The 20870-nt window shown below is 44.6% G+C and overlaps 1 protein-coding gene across 7 annotated transcripts in view; it reads left to right on the top strand.

Annotated features, from left to right (window-relative positions):
• Positions 1–20870, top strand: part of LOC143319037 (nucleosome-remodeling factor subunit BPTF-like) — a 44726-nt gene that overhangs the window by 20134 nt on the left and 3722 nt on the right. For 3 of the 7 annotated variants that reach the window (XM_076727602.1, XM_076727601.1, XM_076727599.1), the window contains 20 exons: positions 1202–1326; positions 1853–2005; positions 2279–2429; positions 2851–2890; positions 3233–3458; positions 3744–3893; positions 7845–7975; positions 8101–8215; positions 8338–8555; positions 9315–9555; positions 9945–10228; positions 11298–11411; positions 11639–11800; positions 12637–12719; positions 15210–15435; positions 15602–15912; positions 16166–16339; positions 16545–16737; positions 17360–17444; positions 19769–19955. In XM_076727602.1, the coding sequence (XP_076583717.1) occupies positions 1202–1326; positions 1853–2005; positions 2279–2429; positions 2851–2890; positions 3233–3458; positions 3744–3893; positions 7845–7975; positions 8101–8215; positions 8338–8555; positions 9315–9555; positions 9945–10228; positions 11298–11411; positions 11639–11800; positions 12637–12719; positions 15210–15435; positions 15602–15912; positions 16166–16339; positions 16545–16737; positions 17360–17444; positions 19769–19955 (3369 nt within the window). Of the gene's footprint in view, positions 1–1201; positions 1327–1852; positions 2006–2278; positions 2430–2850; positions 2891–3232; positions 3459–3743; positions 3894–7844; positions 7976–8100; positions 8216–8337; positions 8556–9314; positions 9556–9944; positions 10229–11297; positions 11412–11638; positions 11823–11884; positions 11962–12636; positions 12720–15209; positions 15436–15601; positions 15913–16165; positions 16340–16544; positions 16738–17359; positions 17445–19768; positions 19956–20870 lie in introns of those variants that run through there. The other 4 variants (XM_076727597.1, XM_076727600.1, XM_076727598.1 and 1 more) reach the window with 3 other exon arrangements.

Genomic DNA, 20870 nt, shown 5'->3' with positions numbered 1-20870 from the left:
TGGACGATTAAATGAAGGCTCTGCCACAAAGTACTTTTAACTTCACCCTGTTGAGGATATTGGATGACATAATAAGTCCCATGTTGCTTTGCACTCATAGAATTAGATGCAGTTGTTTTTGTAACGACTAGTCATACTTTTGTAATGTTTACGAAGTACAACAGCAGGAATAAGGCTGATCCTATTCCCCTTCAGCATCTGCCTTTAAAGCCTCTCTTGGTTTTGGAGTGCCATGTCTGGTTGACTTGTTGTTCGTTATGTCTTCTCCCTCCCTGTCTGTTGTCCGTGGCTTTGGCCTGAGTGATGTTGTGGCTCTGAGCCTTATGTCACTCGGGGACTTCTGGTTATTTTGACCGGACCTCAGAGTTCCGAAGCGGTCATGAATCTTGTAGCGGTGAGAGAAGTGTCAAGATGTTCACTTTGTGCAGTGACCCAGCCCTGCAAACCAGGGATTTTTCCCCCCTGTGGTTGCACATGGGAAAGAGGATATCTACCAAACCCCATAAAGACACACAGCCTCGTGATGATGATGTTTTTGTAGATGGTCAAGATGTTTTAAATGTCCATGTCCTCAGTGCCAAGTTCATCATTGGAACAGCTGTCCCTGCCATAATGGTGCATGAAAGGAATATTTCTTCCGACAGAAAACATTAGGAAATTATTCATTGATGGATGACATCCTGTTATCTTCTTCACTCAGATCAGTCTGGTAGTTTATTAGATTAAAAAGGACCAAATGAAATATGGACAAGCTTCCACTTTGAACTCAGCGAGTTAAAACTGTTGTTTTGTGTGCTTTCGTTGTCAGAGATAATATCTGTTCCCAGACCAAATTCAAGTATGAAATGATCTATTAAAGATGGCAGCCTGTCCATCTGTTTCATGGAAATTGTCATGAAGGGACAACAACAACCTCAGTGTGTTCTTACTCTGCCTCTTCCCTCCTCCTGTTCCATGATCGTGCTGCAGTGTGTTTTCTCGAGCACTGAGTGAGTCACTGTCATTCAGTTGCCCTGCATCAATGAACCGCATGACACGGGGGGAGTGGGAAATGCCCAAAACCCTTCCTTCAGCTCGCATCTGTAGAACAAGTAGTCTTTCTATCGGTAGTGTTGATATTCCAGTTTAAAATGTACATTTTTACAGATTTTTACATGCAACTGTATGTGAGTAATACCTGAACCTCTGGGTTGTGTTGTAGGTATCGCCTGCAGACGGTGAAGTCTCTGGCTGGTGTGAGCCTGATGCTGAGGCTTTTGTGGGCCTGTCTGAGATGGGACGACATGGCCGTCAAACCATCCGCTGCTGTCGGCACCACGCGTACAGGTAGAACTGCCCCTACCTTCCCAAAAACCATTTAGCCTCCTCCAAATAGAGATGCCCTTCAACCTGGGAGGATGGGGAAGACCTGATCAGATTTGAGTTTGGGTTTTGATGCTGGAATTAATTGTGTTATTTGATACAGACGATATATATAAGAAACGCAGTTGAAGTGTTCATTTTTGGATGTTTATGCACTATTATCAAATTTTCTTATATGAGTATTCTTCTTTATTGATACTCATTTCTGATTATATTGTGGATGGTAGGTGCAGTTGGAGTTTCCACAAGACTTGATCAGCTCCAACCTGGTGTTAAAAACAAATCTGTAGAATATCTGATGTTCAATAATTGGATGGTATCCTCCTCTGTTTGCCTGGGCAATCCTCTTTATCCGTGCATCGGCCCAGAGAAACATACAAAAATAGCTGTCGCCAAAAAAAACCATCTCATTTGGGTGTCACTGTTTTTACGTTGGAGTGCATTTCCTCCATCTTCTCGGGCTCTCGTCCTCATCACCATACCAACCCAGCCCTATCCCCACTCATTGCTACAGAGACATCGGACACTGAAATCACAACTACCGAGATCATCAAGCGCCGGGACGTGGGACCCTACGGCATTCGCTCAGAGTACTGTATCCGCAAAATCATCTGCCCCCTTGGAGTGCCTGAGACACCAAAAGGTTAGATGCACTTTTTTATTCCTGACACTAAATAGAGGCTAAGAAGTGCCTGATATCTTAAAACCTACACTTTAAAAACATTTTAGTTGTATTGCTCCTTTTCTATATTACACTGTTAAGAAATAAGACACAATAACATTAATCTGTTGTTGATTACAGAATACACACACACACAGACACACACACCCCTTTTGTCCCCCAGCAAAACACAAAAACGTCAAATTTTCCAACAGCCCTTTTGTCTTTAATTTATTCATCTGTCCACCATCCCAGAGACCCACACCCCTCAGAGGAAGGGGCTGCGCTCCAGTGCCTTGCGCCCCAAGAAACACGAGCCCGCCAAGCAGACGGGCCCGGTTGTGATCGAGACCTGGGTGGCTGAGGAGGAGCTGGACCTCTGGGAGATCAGAGCTTTCTCAGAAAGGTCCAGCACGTCACGCATGTCATGCCTACACCTGCCATGTAGCATACATCTGTCAGAACAATTTATAAACATGTCAGACCGGAGAGTCAGATATTATTCGGGTTGTTGATTGTACTGTCTCAGAAGGTAAATATTCTTTCCTGGCTCTGCCAGAGGTAAATCGCCTTGCTCTGCCAGATTTGTGTGAGATAAAATGGAGGTTGTCAAAGAACAGTTTCAAGCTGATGTTGAAAATGTTTTTACCTTTCATAACCTCAATGATCATCACTTATAAAACAACTTATAAAATGTGTGAAGAAATTGTTGGGTATTTTAATGTAGCAGACCGTAATTTTCCCTTTTTTCTTAACTATTCTCTATTTTAAAACTTTGTCATTTTGTCTGTGCTTTAAGCTTGATGGGTTCTTCTTGTCTTTTACAGGGTGGAGAAAGAGAAAGCTCAGGCAGCAGAGCAAGCCAAGGTGAGTTTGGTTTAGTTCAGTTCCTTCAAAGCCACATTAATATTTTCTAGAAACTATTTATGTGAGCCTTTTTAGTGTCAGCTTTGGCTTACATCTTACTTTTATGCAACAGAGGACACCGTTGATTAACACACACTTGATCTTTTTCAAACAGTGTGTGAAAACTGGACCAACACAACAGATGACTGATTCATTTCTACTGATTTGGCTGATTTGACTGATTTGGCTGATTTGGCTAGGCAGCTAACTCCCAAACATCCCAATCTATACTGGTCTAACCATCATGATAGCTCACAGCTGATTTATGTAGTCATGTACTCACTGACTTGTATGTCATTGCAGAAACGTCTGGACCAGAAACCAGGCGGAGTCACAGCTACCCCGCCAGGGACTCCTGCAACACCTGCGGCCACACCCAAAGTCATCGTCGGCTCACTGTCAGGCCAGGGCACCCCCAGCACCAAGGTGGTGCTGTCCACCAAGATGGGCACCCCCGTCACATTCCAGCAGAACAAGAACTTCCAGCAATCATTCGCCACCTGGGTCAAGCAGGGTCAAAGCACACAAGGTACTGACAGCCAGTTTCAGTTCAGTCTACTCTGTTCTTACTTAAATTAAAGGAAAGAGCATATCGGAACAACATATCATAACACATGACAAGAGAGAGACCTTTTACCTTTAAATGTAACTTTGAGGTATAATCTATCATTGTTTTACCAAACATTGTTCTGTTTTGTGCTCAAATGCTCAAACATTTCACGCATATATTTGTGTTTAAAAATTACATTTATTATTGATTTACATTAGCAACAGTATTTGTTGTCATTTTTGGTTTGTTTGTTTGCTTCGTTAGGAGCGGGCACGGAGACCACCGTGGCCACATCTGGTGGGCACACTTTCCAGATTACAGGAACCTCGGTGGGTGGAAAGGTAGTGACCACTAAGCTGCCACTTCCCGCCAACAGCAAGATCGTCACAGTCAACGTACCAACTTCACAAGGAGGTACGCGGGTTTTAATAAATCACACCTCAGAGGCAGACGGAGGTCACAAGTTACATTTATTCAGTGCAGATATTTCTTCTCTCCATCCATCACCGTTTCAGGATGCATGTATGTTTGTGTTTTCCTTGCTTCCTCTCAGGCCCTAAAGCTGAGACATTTCAAATGTGTCAAAGGAGCCAAATTAGATCTGGTTCATTAATTGGATGCCTTTGTAAGCAAGCTAGCGTGCCAACCACGCGCGCAGCGCTCGAGAAGGACCGAGTCTGTCTTCACTCATGTGAAATGTTGTTGAGGCCAGCTACCGCAGGCCCAAATATTTAGAAGTCTGCAAATTAGACACAAATCAGACATTTCTCTGTCCTTGATTACCACTGTCAGTGTGCCAAGCACACAAACCATCAGGGCTCAGGTGTTAGGATGCTGGCCTCTATTAAACGTATTGGCTATATCACTGAATCAGTCACACAGCTGTCACAGTTAGTTTGACCGTGGTCCTAATGCAGCCATGTTTCCATGCATTTGAAGCACTTCATTATCGTGGTTCCAGATCTCAGAATTATCGCTCACATCCCTGATTTGCTCCGACTGTTAGGTTTCTGTTTTCAGTTTTTCTTTTAATACCCCATTAACATTGTGTTGTATTGATCAAACCATATCTATCTAAATTAAAATAAATTCCACTATAACCATTATTTTATAATAACAATGGATTGAATGCCTATGTGTTTGTGAAGAGGACTGCTAGTAGTGATGAACCTACAGAGAATCATCACTAACTCTGCAGTCCCCCTCAGCTCTACAGAGCTTTTTAGTGTCCTTCAGCTCATTGTTTTGCTTTTCTGGCCACCATCAGTGTTTTGGTTCACTCCCACCCCTCTCATAATGCAGGTTTTACACACAGCAGGCAGGAAGTTTTCAGTGAAAAACTCTAACAAACCCTCTGCAGACTCCCTGCTCTGCACAAAACAGCAGACAGACAGAGTTTGCAGGTAGCTGGTGAACATGCTTTGTGGATTTAGCAGCTAAAGAGAAGGATATTTCCCTCAGCAGTTGGTGGAGACCAGAATTCACCAGTGCAACTCAGGATGCTGGTGACTTTCTGAGCAATAGAGGAAGAGGGAGGAGATATGAGGAGGAGGAGGAGGAGGGGTAAATAAATGAACACATACTGCAGATGTTAACTTTGGGTTAGTTTAGTCCAGCTGTAACAGTGTGCTTGTGCTCCAGGTGAGCTTTTTGTTCCATCTGGTTGTAGCTGAACAAATGTAAAAGGTGCTACTATTTCGGAAGCAGCCAGTCGCTCCCTGTGGCAGCCTGGTCTGCACCAACCCCATTGTGGTCCCCACTATGTGCGCAACTCCATGAGTCAGCGGCTTAGTTTGGTGTGGCACATCATGTCTGGTTGTGTTCTGTCGGCATGGTAATCTAATAGAAAGTTGTTATTTTGGTCGGATGGTTTTTGGGATGGTAGACTTGTGTAGTCTGAGGTTCTAAATCCAGACTGTGGATTCGGGATTGTACTATCTTAAATTAGGTGCTTTTCAGCTGTTTGAAATGTCAATATTGACACCACGGATGAGGCAATGGTTTGTCCTGAGCACCGCCTGGCCTGTCTGTGGTCCTGTGCAATTATTAGATGATGGATATTGCTCAACACTCAGTAGAGGTGGTCTGTCATGTTGACATGCTCCATTAAAGCTGCTGACAGCTCTCAGGTAGCTTATATAGGTCAGATTTGGCATTCATAAAATCAGTCACTTGACTGTATACACAAGGTGTATTTTTGAAATTAAAATGCGACATTTCAGGCCGAAAAAATGCTTCAGTGACGAACACAGAGACACACAAACGGCCTTTAACCCATGTCCTAACAGCCTTAACAATAACTCTGCACCCCCTTTTTCTGTTTAATCCTTTCTGTCAAGCTAAGTAACAGAAAGAAAATGTGGGAAAGACACAACTGAAGAGATCTTTCTTTTCAAAAATGATGCCATTAAAAAGCATCTCAGTGGAGCACCATGGTAGCCAAAAGGTTTCAGCGTAAGCCACACGGTAGCAAGAGTGGCCAGTTTGACCTTTGCTGCATGTCACACCCCTCTCTCTCCCTGTTTCCTGTCTGCCTCTTCATCTGTCACTATCAAATAAAAGTAGAAAATGCCCAAAAATAATATGGAAAAAACAGCATCTCAGTATACAGTACATGCTTGACACAGACCTGCTTAAATAAAACAATCACCATATAAAGAGGATGATACTCACCAAGGATACAAAGAAAGTGATTTGTCTTACCTTTGAAGTCACCATGAAGGAGAAACTAAGTTCAGGTGGAGTGTAACTATTTAATGGACATGTGTATTTATCCAGCATGACTGTTTGATTTGACTGTTGGGGCGCCCTGTTTGTTTTGGAAGGGCTTAAGGAAGTTAGGCAGGAAAACAAGTTTACCCTGAGGTCTGCGTCCCAGACAGGTAGTCCTCTATGGCGGGATTCCGTTTTCCTTTTTTTCCCTCCGTCTTTTTGAATAAAAGTGTACCTCTCCACTCACAGGAGTCCCAACTCCCCGACCTCTTTAAACAGCCAGTCCATAGAAAAGCCTGTTTGATGTGTGTGACCAGAGCAGCTACTCCCCTGGTCTTACGACCGGGTTTAACGTCGCCGTTTGAAGAGGGAAACCCTTGATGTATAGGTTTACCTGCTCGGTTGCGGTCGAAAAACCACAGCTAGACGGCAGCAGCGGCAGAGGAAAAAGAGCGCCACTCATGGTTTCCATTTCTGCCACCGTCTTCACGTGAGCTCATTAAGGCACAGAGTCCGGTGAACAAATATGAAACGCTCCCTTTGTTGGATGGTAGCAAAAAAAAAAAAAATGTAGGATCTGAATTCATGCATAATGTATGAGAGGGTTCAGGTATGTTGGGGGAAACCCAACTAAGCTTTCAGTGAGCCTTTGAAGATTTTGTTTATCTGCTCAAGTAATATTTACCATTGCTGTGATCAAAAGGTTGGCATCCAGCAGGGAGAGAAGCCCACAAATAATGTACTGAGTTGTGTCAATGGACTTTGGTGCAACTGCTCACTTGTAACTTGCAAACATGCAACCACTGCTTCATATCAGTAATTGTATTTTGGGATGTCTGAGTATTGTAAGATTTATGTTGTTTGGCTTTAAAGCCAGATATTTGACAAATACATATCATCTCTCTAAAATCTCTAAAAATGTAACAAGTGGTCGGAAATTGTATCTTTAAAGGTGCAAGATGTAATATTTATTTAATAGTTTTAGTTTAAAATAGTCAAAAATGAACAAAAAATATTACAAAGCTACAAAGTTTGATGTTATGTCAAAATAACATAAATAATAATGATATTGTCTGTCATCAAACTGGCCTCCTTTGGTCTCAGAGGCTGTGTTTGGTCCTGGTCCGGCCACCTTTACTGGGAGGCTGCTGAGCCCGGTCCTGGTACCCACAGTGTTAACACCCACAGTCCCCCAGGGCTCCGAGCTCTCGGTCTGGACAGAATTGAGTCAGCTGATAGAGCCACTAGCTGCACGGCTAACTGAGATGACTAGCTAACAACAACTGGTAGCTACAGCCAAAGATAGCTAAAGCAAAGAGTATAGTGAGCAGCAGTTAGCGGTCACTCTGGTGAGGAGATATGCTGCCCTATCTGACATATTACACTTTAAATCTGAAGTCTGTCCATTTCTTCAAGCTTCAAACATACATAACTCTTTCACACTTAAAACTTTCCTCCATACCATTCATGTCGTCACTTAAAGCGTTCCTCCTTGTCTTCACCTTTCTACCAGCTATGATTTTGTCTTGACTGAATCGACAAACGGCCTGCCAGGAAACCTCATCCTCACCCCACCTTCTCCTCTGGCCTTCCTCCCCTCATTTCTTCTCAGTTGTTCACTGTGGTGTCTTTCTGTTTCTCCTTTCTCTGCAGGTGTGGTTCAGCAGAAAGTGTTGGGAATCATTCCATCCAGCACAGCAGGCGGTGCACAGACCTACACCACATTCCAGCCCCGCACCACCACGCTCAACATCAGGCCCAACACGCCAGCGTCCCAGCAGCAGGTACATCTGCCTGCTCCCTGCTGTGAAGCGTTCATAGACGTGTTTTTGTGGCGTCAATTTGTTCATCCCTTGTGTGGTTACAACTGTAGTCCTTACAGTTTTGCTGTTTTCCCTCTATCTACCAGGTTCTGGCAGCCGGTGGTCAGATCCGGCCAGGAATGACAGTGATCCGAACACCGATCCAGCAGACGGGACCAATGGGAAAGACGATACTCCGAACTCCCCTCGTGGTCCAACAAGGTAACAAACTGTTCATGAGGACATTTTTCAGGTGGACAACTCATCCTCAAAGGATATCTGCACACCGTCCCTGTGTGAGGCTCTTGTTAAAATTGCCATCTCTCTGCACTTTCCTCTTCCAGGTCAGGGTGGACAGCAAGTAGTGACGCAAATCATTCGTGGCCAGGCAGTTTCCACGGCAATATCTGGCGCCAGCCCCGTCGCCACGGTCACTGGTCAGGGGGCGGCCAGCCCCACCACAGCAGGACAGGCAGCGGGCCAAACACCACCAGGCACCCCACGGGCGCAGGGGCAAGGCCAGGTGAAACTCACCCTGGCACAGCTCACCCAGCTCACACAGGTTAGTGACTCCAAGATGTCCGGTGTCAACCTGTGTGCAGGGCTTGAAATGAACACCATCCAAATGGCAATGACATTCTGTTTCTCTGTTGATTACAATAAGAGGAAAAAGACATTCAGACGTGGAACATAATCAGATTTTTTAATTGACCATGTTTTATTTTAGTTTCATTTTAAAAAAGGTGATGATAAACTTTGCAGACTCTCCACAGAAATGTCAAATGTGTGATCTTGACTGTAAAATGTCAAAACTACGTAGTTTCACAGGAGGGTGCTTTTAATGGCATCATTGTCTAGTTTATTATTCAGGCCCAGGATCACATATAATGGTTTGATGGGCTTACAACAACATACTAAAACGGTTCATGACCCAGCTGAAGTTCTCTAAGAAGACAGAAGAGAAACTCTCCAAAAACTTAAGAACACATGGACACTTGGAGAAACCTCAGGTCAGAGAGAGAGAGAGAGAGAGAGAGGGAGAGAGGGAGAGAGAGCCCTTTCTCAAATGACAACTACAAAAATTAAAAAAATCAGGAAAGTTTGACACAGTGTTTTCAAACTAAAGCAAGAAAATCTTCATCAGTCACAAGGTTTGAGATTTTGGTGAGGAAAATGGAATGACTAAAATTAATATATATATCTTTGGATTATGGGATATGTCCAATTTTTCATTGGAGGCAATTTATTTTGGTTTAGATCGGACTATGTGCTGTGCTTCACCTTCTAACGAGCCTTACCCTCTCTTCTCTGCTCCCCATAGAAGCAGCAGGCTGCGTCAGGTGTGGATCGGCACGCTGGTGTTGGTGGAACCCAACAGGCTCTGACGGTGATGGTTCAAGGCCAGGGCCAGACCACCGGGCAGCTGCAAATCATACCTCAAGGGGTCACCGTCATCCCAGGACCCGGCCAGCAGCTTATGCAGGCAGCGCTGCCCAACGGCCAGGTGCAGCGCTTCCTCTTCACACCCTTGGCATCAGCTGCCACACCTACATCAAGCACAGGTACAATAAGAAATAAGAATGGATGACCTGACAGGCGTGCATTATGGGACAGATTTTTTTTGTTTTGTTTTGTTTTTTTTCATTTGTCCAGGAACTTTAAGGCAAACACATGAAAATAATTCTGAAAATTTAATGTGAATTTAATGTTTTTCTACTGAGTCTGGTTCTGCTTTCTTCTCTTGAAAGTAGAACTACATTAGAAAAGTCACTCAATGCCGTGTCTTTGAAAAAAAGTTGCAATGTCCTTTTGCTTCAGATAAATAAAAAAATGCTCTGAGTGGAATTCTTGTCTTAGAGTCGTTGGGATGTCTGTCATGTCTCAAAGGGGACATTTTTATAATGACATCCACTCTTGCTCATCTCTGACCATCTTCCCCCTCTCTCTCCAGCCGCCACAGTTGCCAGCCAGCCCAACTCCACCTCCACCAAAACCCCAGCCCAGCCCGCCCAGCAGGCTGCAGCCCCCGTCCAGGCAGGGGCGACCCCATTGGCCACCACCAGCACCCCTTCCTCAGCCACCCCGCAGGGCCAGTTACCTCCTAAGACACAGGCTCACATGCCCATCCAGTCTCCCACCTCGCTGCAGGTGAAAACGCAGGGAGGAACTGCCCAGCTGCAGCTGCAGCAGACCCCCCAGCTTATCAGCATGTCTGGACTACAGCAGCAGGTACAGGTATGATTAGCAAAGAGACATAGTGATCGGTAGTGTGACGTTAGCCATGACCAATTTCTGCTGTCCAACAGTTCAGGGACTCATTTGTCCTATTTTATGGTTCATAATGCACCGAACCATTTCAGTGGGTGACAGTTGAGGACTGCAGGCAGGTCAGTTTAGCACCCGTACTCTTTGACTACGGAGCCATGCTGTTGGTGTATGTGCTGAATGTGGGTTGGCATTGTCTTACTGAAATAACCGAGACCTTCCTGAAAAAGATGTTGCCTACTTGCAGCATGTGTCGCTCCAGAACCTTTATGTATCTTTCATCATTAATGGTGCCTTCACAAATGTGCAGGTTAGCCACGCCATGTGCATTAAAGCACCCCCATACCATCAAGGATGCTGGCTTTTGAACTGTGCACTGATAACAAGCAGAGTGGCCCCTCTCCTTAGCCTGGAGGACGCAGCGTCCATGATTTCCAAAAAGAATTTCACATTTTGACTCGTTACACCACAGTTTTCCACTTCGCCTCAGTCCACCTTACATGAGCAGCGGCGGTGTTTCTGGATCTGCTTTATATACGGTTTCCTCTTTGTATGGTCGAGTTTCAACCTGGATTTGTGGATGCAGCGACGAACTGTGTTCAGACGATGGTTTTTGGAAACGTTCATGAGCCCATGCAGTGATGTCCTCTACAGAATCATGTCTGTTTTCAATGCAGTGCCGACTGAGGGCCAAAGATCACGGCCATCCAATATTAGTTTTCGGCCTCGTCCCTTGCGAACAGAGATTTCTTCAGATTCTCTGAATCTTTCCAGTGTGGGGTTTCAGTGTTTTGCAAATTATCACGTTCTGTTTCTATTTACATTTTCCACAGCGTCCCAACTTTTCTGGAAACAGGGTTGTGATTCAGTGAACTGCTAATTTAATCTATCTAGCCTTGTTAAATTAAGGGTGCCTGTAATGTAGCTGTCAGATTGATCTGAGTAAGCTAAACAGATATTTTATATAAATGTATAAACAAAACCCCGGTTTTCTTTTCAGCTTTGTTAAGATTGTGTATCTTCTGTGTTGTGACTGCAGGTGTTGGCCCAGCTGCAGGCCCAGCAGGGTGGAGGCTCTCTGCCACAGCACATCAAACTGCAGCTTCCTATCCAGATACAACAGACCGGGACCACCTCAGCTCAGGGAGGACAGGTAAGGCAGCTCAACCAGATGCTAACCTTGCTAAGGACCTTGCTGAGGGGTTTTGATCCAAGAAAAGAAAAACATTGAGGAAAACAAATCAGAAGGCCAGAATTTTGTTTTTGGAAATGACACAAATGCAGCATTATTGAGTGAAATCGATTGATCACAACTGCTTTCCACATTTAGACGAGCGTATTCAAAATCATATACCTTATCTCACTATGCTGTCTGCACAGATTGGGAACGTAGTGACCATCCAGGCAGCTTCTGTCCAGGAGCAGCTGCAGAGGATCCAGCAGCTCAGAGAACAGCAGCAGCAGAAGAAGAGACAAGCCGCAGAGGCCAAGAGAGAGCAAGCCCTCAACGCAGCCAGCCAGAGCGACATCATTCAGAAACAGGTGTGTGTGTGTGTGTGTGTGTGTGTGTGTGTGTGTGTGTGTGTGTGTGTGTGTGAGTGTGTGAGTGTGTGTGAGTGTGCTCAGGCATCACCATCGCAGCCGGGTCATCCGTCTCTCTCCCTGCCATCAGTACATAAACAGTCACCAACCTCCAGCGCTCCACTAAGACTTGGTTTATTTTTACAGCTCATTTCTGTTTGTTGGGCTTAATACTGCCACTGCAACTACTACTGCGTGTGTGCGCGTATTTGACATACTACACTAGACTGGCTGGTCACATTGAATAAAAATCCTTTCTTATAGATATTGGTTGTATACATTAAATATCACTAAAGTCGCAAAGAGTTGTTGAATCAAGATTCTTTCTTTTATTGTTATTTTTGTAGATATTTTCATCATTATTATAATTAATATTAGATAATATTATTCTGCCACAACAGCTCAAATTGCCATGACCTGGACTGAGCTAGAAACATGAAACTTGGCCTGCTGACTGAGAAGGATTTGTATGTGCTTCCCAAGAAATATGAGCCCAGTCAGCCAGACGGTGGCACGGTAAATAAGGAAGAAAATTTCAGTTTTTGAAAGGCCACGCCCCTCACTATTTAAGTTTCATTGACTAGAAATTGGACATACTTCAATTGCAGCTCAATGTGCTCCACAAAAAAAGCCTCATGGACCATAAATGTCTGCTATGATGGATTTTCCACCATTTAGATCGAACAAAAAAGAAAAAAAAGCAAACTAATATGCGCCATATTAATTAGCTTTGAGTGCATGATTATTGAAATGCTACAGGCTTCACGATCACGATCTTCCTGCACTGTGTGTTTCAGGTGGTGATGAAGCAGAACGCCGTGATCGAGCACCTGAAACAGAAGAAGACCATGACGCCTGCGGAGAGAGAAGAGAATCAGAGGTTTGTGTCCAGAATTCGTCACCGTCTGTGTGAAAATACAGGAACGACATTTTGCGTGTAGTCAGTGGTGTCATCCTGGAAGTTGTTCTGGGTCATTGGAAGGATTTTCTCATCAGTCAGTCTGAGCGTGCTGTGTCAAGTTGTTTTTGAAATGACATTATGCATCATAGAAGTGGAAATAACTGCACAGTAATTATGCTTAGGGTCATTATGCGCGAGACAGGTCTTCTTCTTTGAATCACCGCCTTCTTATGTGTCCATGTTGTGATCATATGGAACTGTCACATCGTCAGAGTAGTCAATACACTATCCTCTCTGCTCCTGGCTTCTGTCCAACACCATATTGGGAGGCACTATGCAGCATGGGAACGTTTGGGTGTGTAACCACCAACAGCTGCATGTACTCACTGTGACCCTGACAAGCAGGAACACAAAGACAACCCTTTTATAAATGAGAGGAGTTCGACAATAAAATCGCACAAAGCCCTCCCAGCTCTACAAAGATTTGTAGGGATGTTGTAACCCTCTACATAAAAGCCTATTGGTCTGGCATTATTCGGCAAAATGATTGAGACAAAATCATCTTTTTTCCTTTATATCTGGGAGAATTCTCAGATACCAATGCAGAGCAGCAAGCAGAGTTAGGACTACTACAACTATAAGAACAAAAATAAAATCTATAGAATTAAAGTGGAATGTTTGGAAAGGCTTCCCTCCTGTTTTATATACTGTGGATAGATTATACTCTGACCTACAGTTGACCCTGACAACCATGTGTTTATGTCCACAGAAGGTGTGTCAACACTGTGCCCATTCACACAAACCTGAAATACCAAACCCAGACGGCCGTGACATCACTACAGCAGCTCTGTCTGTTGTCTGTCTCTCTGCTTATTTTTCATCCTTTTTCCATTTCTTCATGTCATCCTTTTCTCTCGCTTTTCCTTCAAAACATCACTTGGTAGCAATAACCTCGAACTCTGACATCCGCCTACACGTGTTTGTGTCCCATTTTGTTCATCTGCTCCACTTTCCATGCCACGTTTGCAGCAAGTGCTTTCAGTGTACACACTGGAGGGACCCCGGCCCATCTTTGACCTCAGCAGCCGTGTTTCCTGTGTTATTTGCACAAGCGTGCACTGAACGCTGCATTCAGTTGCTGAACAGTTTTCGATGTCAGTTGTGAATGTTAGCGAACACGAGTGAACGCACCGTGTGGACGGAGCCATAAATTATCTTGATTTTTCTTAATATGCTGATGTTCAGTTTGAAAAGAACGTTTGTGGAGATTTTTTCTTCGTCTTTGCTTCGTGTTTCTTGTACTTCCTCTTGATGTGCGGGAAAGTATATCATTACAAAGTATAGGACCCTACACATGACCCTGAATCCCCATGTGCATTTTGATTGGCTGTGACCTTTCCCATGTTTACAAGAGCAGCGTGGCTTCTCAGATCTCCTCTATCTGTCCATCTCTCACCATACCTCTCGTCCAACCCTCGGCTCCACTCCCCTGCTACTGAAGCGTAGTCTCGTACAAATAAACACTGGACAACCAAATACCCCTCTAACATCTGTAAGACACGTGGCCCGGTAACACGACTGTTCGGTTCTCATAGGGATGATGACACAACTGCACCGCTTTTAGGAAGGAGCCATGTTAGGTTCACATTTCTTAAAGGCCATGTTGTTTGATTGTGTCCTCGGTTTGTTAAGTCATGCAACCGTCTGCCCCCTGAGGCGTTTCCAAGCAGTACAAGTGGAAGTTGTTGGGAAAAGCAAAGAGTTTGGTCTTCCAACATTTTGTTTTTGTGTTTTAGCCCTTATTTGATAGTTTACAGCAGAAACAGGAAAGATTTAGAGCTAGATAGACATGGGATGCAAGTCCAGGACTTTGTAGTTACATGGCTTACACAACTGAGCCACCAGAATGCCTCAAGGAGTTGCGTTGAGAGAAATGCTCTCATTGTTCGTTGACACGCACTGCCATTTCTTACATGTGGAAAGTTAGATGTTCCCATTTTTGAAGTAGCCAACAGCCATGCAGGTTGTACTTTCTGAAACATTGAAGCATTGTTTGGATTAATACTCCTGCCCACTGGTGTGTCAGAGGGATAACGTTCTTCCTCTGTGACTTCGACTGGACTGACTCTGAATTCAAGATTCAGATATGTGATAATCCTTTCCCTCCCTGCTCTTTTATCCTTCTTTTCTCTCTCAGCAGGGCTGTTATGTGAATTTTATGCCTTTTAAAAATACAGCCCCAGCCCTTTCTCACATGGGTCCTCATTAGATTAATAGGTCTTTTTCTTGAGCTGTGATTTTAGGCAAGACCACACAGTTTTCTATGGTATTCAAGCTGCTATTCATCCTCAATATACAGTACTTTACTATTCTATACCATATTCATTTATGATCCTGAAAGGTCAGGAGGATATAAGTGTGTAATTAATTCCTTTCCCATCTTTCCTTCTCCTGTCTATGACTGTCCAGGATGATCGTATGCAACCAGGTGATGAAGTACATCCTGGACCGGATAGACAAGGATGAGAGGCAAGCAGCCAAGAAGAGGAAGAAGGAGGAGGTGGTGGAGGCCAAGAGGAGATTGGCGAACGCCAGCAAGCTGTCCTCGCTCCTTTACCGGCACAAAGAGAGCCTCAAGATGGAGATCCTGAAGAAGCGGGCGCTTCTCGACAAGGAGCTGCAGCTCGAGGCCCAGGTATGAGGGGAGGGACGGCTGCAGGGGCAAAACACCAGAACAATGAGGAAGAAATCTGTCCATTCAAATAACGTATGCATTATCAGAACAAGGAGGTTGAAACATCAAGAATATATATAGTTTTGTATAAGTTTAACCCCATCTGTCCTGATGTTGCACCCCTCAGGAAGAGCTAAAGAGGGACCTGTTGCGGATGCGGAGAGAGAAGGAGAGGGCTCAGGCTGCAGCTCAGCAGGCCGCCCAGGCTGCCCAGAACCAGCAGCAACATACTCTGGCACACGCACACGGCATCACCTCTCAGCACCACCACACCACAACCGTCACCTCCACACACAAGAGGAAACGGGAGGAGGAAAGGGAGACCACGACGTCAGCCAAGTCCAAGAAGAAGAAGATGATCTTGACGACGAGCACTAAGGAGAGCAAGAAGGACACCAAGCTGTACTGCATCTGCAAGACGCCCTACGACGAGACCAAGTACGATGATGATGCCCTCTCGAACACTCTGAAGGATGGAATTTCACTGCCTCTCACTACTGAACAAAGAAATCATTAAATGAAAATGTTTCAGTACATATCAAACTTGTGACAACCTAATTATCAAAAAGAAACCAAAACAAGTTTGAAGTGTCTTTAAAACCACGATAAAGCTTCACATATTTATTGACATGCTGTAAAATAGTCAGTATCTACTGTAAGACATTATTGACAATCCTGTTTCTCTCTCAAGGTTCTACATTGGCTGCGACCTGTGTACCAACTGGTATCACGGAGACTGTGTGGGCATCACAGAGAAGGAGGCCAAGAAGATGGACGACTACATCTGTGTGGAGTGTAAACGGGGCCAGGAGGGCAGCACAGAGGAGCTGTACTGCATCTGTCAGACACCATACGACGAGTCCCAGTAAGTAGCAGCGGGAGTGTGTGTCTGTGTGTGTGTGTGTCTGTGTCTGTGTGTGCGCCTCACTTTGTGTCTCTAACCTCTTCAAGATCTTGCCATCAGTAATCATGCACTGAAGTCGAGCTACAGTAATTCCTTAAAGCATAATAAAATCCAATGCAAAGGCTCCAACATCACGAGTAACACTGAGCACTTCCTGCCTTCACAGGTTCTACATCGGCTGTGACCGGTGCCAGAACTGGTACCACGGTCGCTGTGTGGGCATCCTGCAGAGCGAGGCCAACCACATCGACGAATACGTGTGCCCGCAGTGCCAGTCGACAGAGGACGCCATGACGGTGTTCACGCCGCTCACTGACAAGGACTACGAGGGCCTGCGGAGAACTCTGCGTTCCTTACAGGTAAGACAGCAGAGCACATGTGCTTCCAGTGTACAGTGACGTAGTCGTGAAATGTCCCATAAAATGTTATTGCAGATGAGCTGGATGATTTCACTTACCGGGCGTCCCAGGTGGAAAACAACAACAAGAAATAATTTGGTACTTTTTAATCAAACACTGGTCAATGTTAACCCTCTCAATAAAGTCCAACTGTATTCTGCAAAGCTTTATTACAAGCGATAGACCGAGCTCTAACACAGTTCCTCGTCGCCCCTCTACACTGTAAGAGCAGCAAACAAAAGTCCTCTGTGTCCACCTTATCTGATGGGTTCGGCTCCCCTGAGCGCCACTTGGACAGCTGCCCGGCCTCAGCATTTTTTCTAGCTTCCCTTTCTTTTCTCTTCTTCCTCCTGCCTCTCCTCCTCTCGTTTTCTCCTCCTCCTCTCTCCAGTGGTCTGTGTATGTGTGAGAGAGGGAGAGAGAGGTAGAAGTGGGGAAGAAAGCAAGAGAGAACATCTGTGTTGACCCACCTGCTCCCAGTGTCATTTTCATGGTGCTGTTTGTTGTTCTTCATCGGTTTCAGCTTTCTCAAGTGTCTCGTCTTTCTCTTTATCTCTCCTCTTCGGCCCTCCCTCCTCCACAGGCACATAAAATGGCGTGGCCATTCCTGGAACCAGTGGACACAAACGACGCCCCGGACTACTACAGGGTTATCAAGGAACCAATGGGTGAGTGCAGGAAATGTGCCAAAAAAAAAAAAGAAAGCTTTGTTCAAATAACACACAAACACAAGAGCGAATACTGACAACAAGGTTTGTAATTAAATGTTTCCCAGCTCCTGCATCTCCTACAATACTCAGGAATTAGCCTCCAGTCCCACTTGGGCCGACAGGAACTGTGGACCAAAGCCTTTTCTGTGTTCTTCATGCCATCGAGTGCCGATATTTGTGCACATATTGAGCATATTAAATGTTCTGGCATGACTGAATTCACTGACCCCTTTCCCACTGATAACCTTTTGAAATGAAAGTGAATGTTGCCTTACAAATGGTGCGTGTTTTAGCCCATTTATTAACAACTGCATGTGCTAAGGTAGTGACTGTTTTCAACAGCACACATCAGAATTTGAGGCTGCTTTTACTTTGTTTTTACTCGTTTTCAATCATGTTTGCCTTTTATATATTTCTTTATTTGGAAAACTTGTTTGTTCTTGTCCTAAACTCAGTGTTGTGAGCCATTAAAACGCAAATGAAAATCATTCCTCCATTGACAGGGAGGGCTAAACAAAGTGAACAGAGCTGCTTTGGTGCTCAGCATCTATCTGAGTGACTTATGACTCATTTGTCAACGGTTTTGATAACCATTAAGTCATTTATTGGCGTAGAAAACCAAATATCTGCTGGGTCAGTCTTCTCAAATGTAAAAACGTCTTGCTCTCCTCTTTTGCATCACTGTTAATTGAATATGTTTGAATTTTGTACTGTTGGTCGAGCAAAATGAGCCACTTGGCAACATCACCTTCAGCTTTTGGAAATTGTTGCAGACAATTTTGTGACATTTTACAGTCATGATAAATGACTGATGGATTAAGCGTAGCATTAAGTTAGCTATCGAGGTAACATCAATCAAAACAAGCACGCTGCGTTTTTTCTCTCTCGCCACACGAGCGCTTCATCCCGCTGCCCTGCCAGAGAAAAATGTTCTATGGACACAAGCCCTGAGATTGTATCATATAAATTAACTAAAGGACACAATGCAAAACATTATAGGAACCTATTCGAGGAAAGCAATGATCCAGGCTACATTTCCTGAATGCAGAGCTCTTCAAACTTGAAACCTCATATCTTTTGTGGTTTGGCAAACTTTTAGCGTTGCACTTTGTGGCTCTGCTATGTAGGAAATTGTAAAGATTCTCGTGAATCAGCAGATACACAGTGCTGAATTACCGAGAAATGGATTGGGATCCCTACTCGTAATATTAAGATTGCCCCAGGAGTGCTGTTTTAATTTCATAATTGCTTTTGGCAGTCGTGAAGCTGCAGCTCCTGACTGGATGTAACACCCAGTCTCTATATCTTTAACCTTAAGACACAGCCACCAGGAGGCCAGCAGGGAGGAAGCCCTCCAACTCAGATCAAACCAGCCATATAAATGAGGACTTACGTCAACAGGGCCTTTTTGAACTTCCAGACAAACAAACCGTTAATGAGCTGGTCCGGGTCTGCCGGGCTCCCCGCGGAAAGGGACCAGCCCCACACTTAGCTCCTGTTGGCCCGGTCCTGGAAACTCTCGTCCTCCCCTCTCCCCTCCACCGCAAGAAAAAGACCTTGTTGGTTTTCAAAAAATAAAAAGGAGCATTTGGCTGGCGTAGCTGCAGCCGTTGGTAGTTTTTGGAGGGTTTCGAGATGAAATCTGATGACGGAGAAGAAGGAGGTCTTTGATATTGACCATGAGGTTTGTGAGCCCCCGGCCAGCTGGGTGGGGGTTACGGAGGTTAAGAGTCAGATATGTTTGTTTAAAACGCAGCCCAGGGGACGCTGTGCAGAGCAAAGCACATTATATGAAACCTGGCTAACTCAATCTTACTTTTGTCCGTTTCTAGCTTGATTTAACCAAGTTAGTAACACCGAAAGCTCCTTTTAATGGGAAATCTAGACTTGGAAGCACTTATTTGACACTTCGAAAATGACGCTCAGTTAATGACGCTCTCCTCAGGAATGACAGATCGGTCAGATCTCGGTAAATGATCTGGAAGGCTGAGTAGATCGAGGTTAAAGCTGGCAGAGGCTTTGGATTTTTGCTGTCACATATAAAGTGATGAACTGTGCTCCCAGCAAACATATTTGAATGTCTGTCAAACACATGTCACATAAGCTGCAATTACTTTGAAGCAGACATGCTGATTTGTGGAACAAGTCGATTAGAAAAGCCAGATATTTATCTTCTGCTTTGAGTTCATTACATTTGTTGGGGTTTTTTTTTATTTTATTTCTATTACATACTGTACAGACAATCATCAGCTAAATGTGTTTTTTAAATCCCCTTTTCGCAGACCTTTCCACCATGGAGGAGAGATTACAGAAGCGCGAGTATGTCAAGCTGACAGAGTTTGTAGCGGACATGACCAAAATCTTCGACAACTGCCGCTACTACAACCCCAGTGACTCGCCCTTCTACCAGTGTGCCGAAGTTCTCGAGACCTTCTTTGTCCAGAAACTCAAAGGCTTCAAAGCCAGCAGGTAAGATGGGGACAATGATGATGATGATCAGCACTGATAAGGAAAAGAAACAAAAAATGTTAGCAGGTGACTGAGAAAAGGCGGCAGTTTAAGCCCCCGAGTCAGATGGGCCCTGCAGAGTGAAGTGTCCTTAAGAAGGAGCCAGTAGCGGCTCCAGCGGCGGCCTCCTCGGAGGTTGGGTAGACACGGACTTTCTCCAATGAGAGCAATAAAATGTAACTTCTCATCAACCGCCAGTGGAGTTCGTGCACTCTTTCTTCCCTTTGATTTCCTGGGTCACCATCTCGTGTTTTCTCTAAACATTTAATTCCTTTGAAATCACTTTTTTTTCTTCTTGGGTCACGACTGAATGCTTGTACAACCAACAGGCTTCTCCTGTGTCCGGGATAAGTCGGCGTAAAATGCTGACACGGAGAAATCACCACGAATGCAGTGTCCTGCTTTAAGAATGATGTATAATCTGGATTATTTTCAAAGTTTAGGGTGCCATTGATCATCTGCAGTGTCATGTTGGTGGTGTCTTCATTCAGCCTTCAGTCATCTGATTTTCCTCCCATGCCAACATTTCTGCTTCAGCTTTCACGTGTGATAAAGGCACATGGAGTTGTGGAGTAATGTTCACACTTGAGCTTTTACCATCTATTATAAGACAGAGTGAATTTAAAACCAAGAAAGTGACCTAAGCCCGATGAAAAGCCGAGTTTTTTCTATTCCACCATAGAGTTTGTACTGCATTGGCCGGGAAGTACAGACAATTGGTGCTTGACTCAGCTCAAGCCTGCTGGATCAGGGCCTTTCATCTTCATGTGGAGAACTAAAGCTCTGCTTCATGTGAACCATTTTTATCTGGTTCTTTATGACCTGAAAGGTGTTGCCGCCATCTCTGCATCGTTTGTGCACAGCTGTGTCTTCTCA

This window comes from Chaetodon auriga, chromosome 4 (genome assembly GCF_051107435.1).
Source record: "Chaetodon auriga isolate fChaAug3 chromosome 4, fChaAug3.hap1, whole genome shotgun sequence".
Classification (NCBI taxonomy): Eukaryota; Metazoa; Chordata; class Actinopteri; order Chaetodontiformes; family Chaetodontidae; genus Chaetodon; species Chaetodon auriga.
The sequence above is the reverse complement of the archived record's forward strand: the minus strand, read 5'-3'. Positions and strand labels throughout refer to the sequence as shown.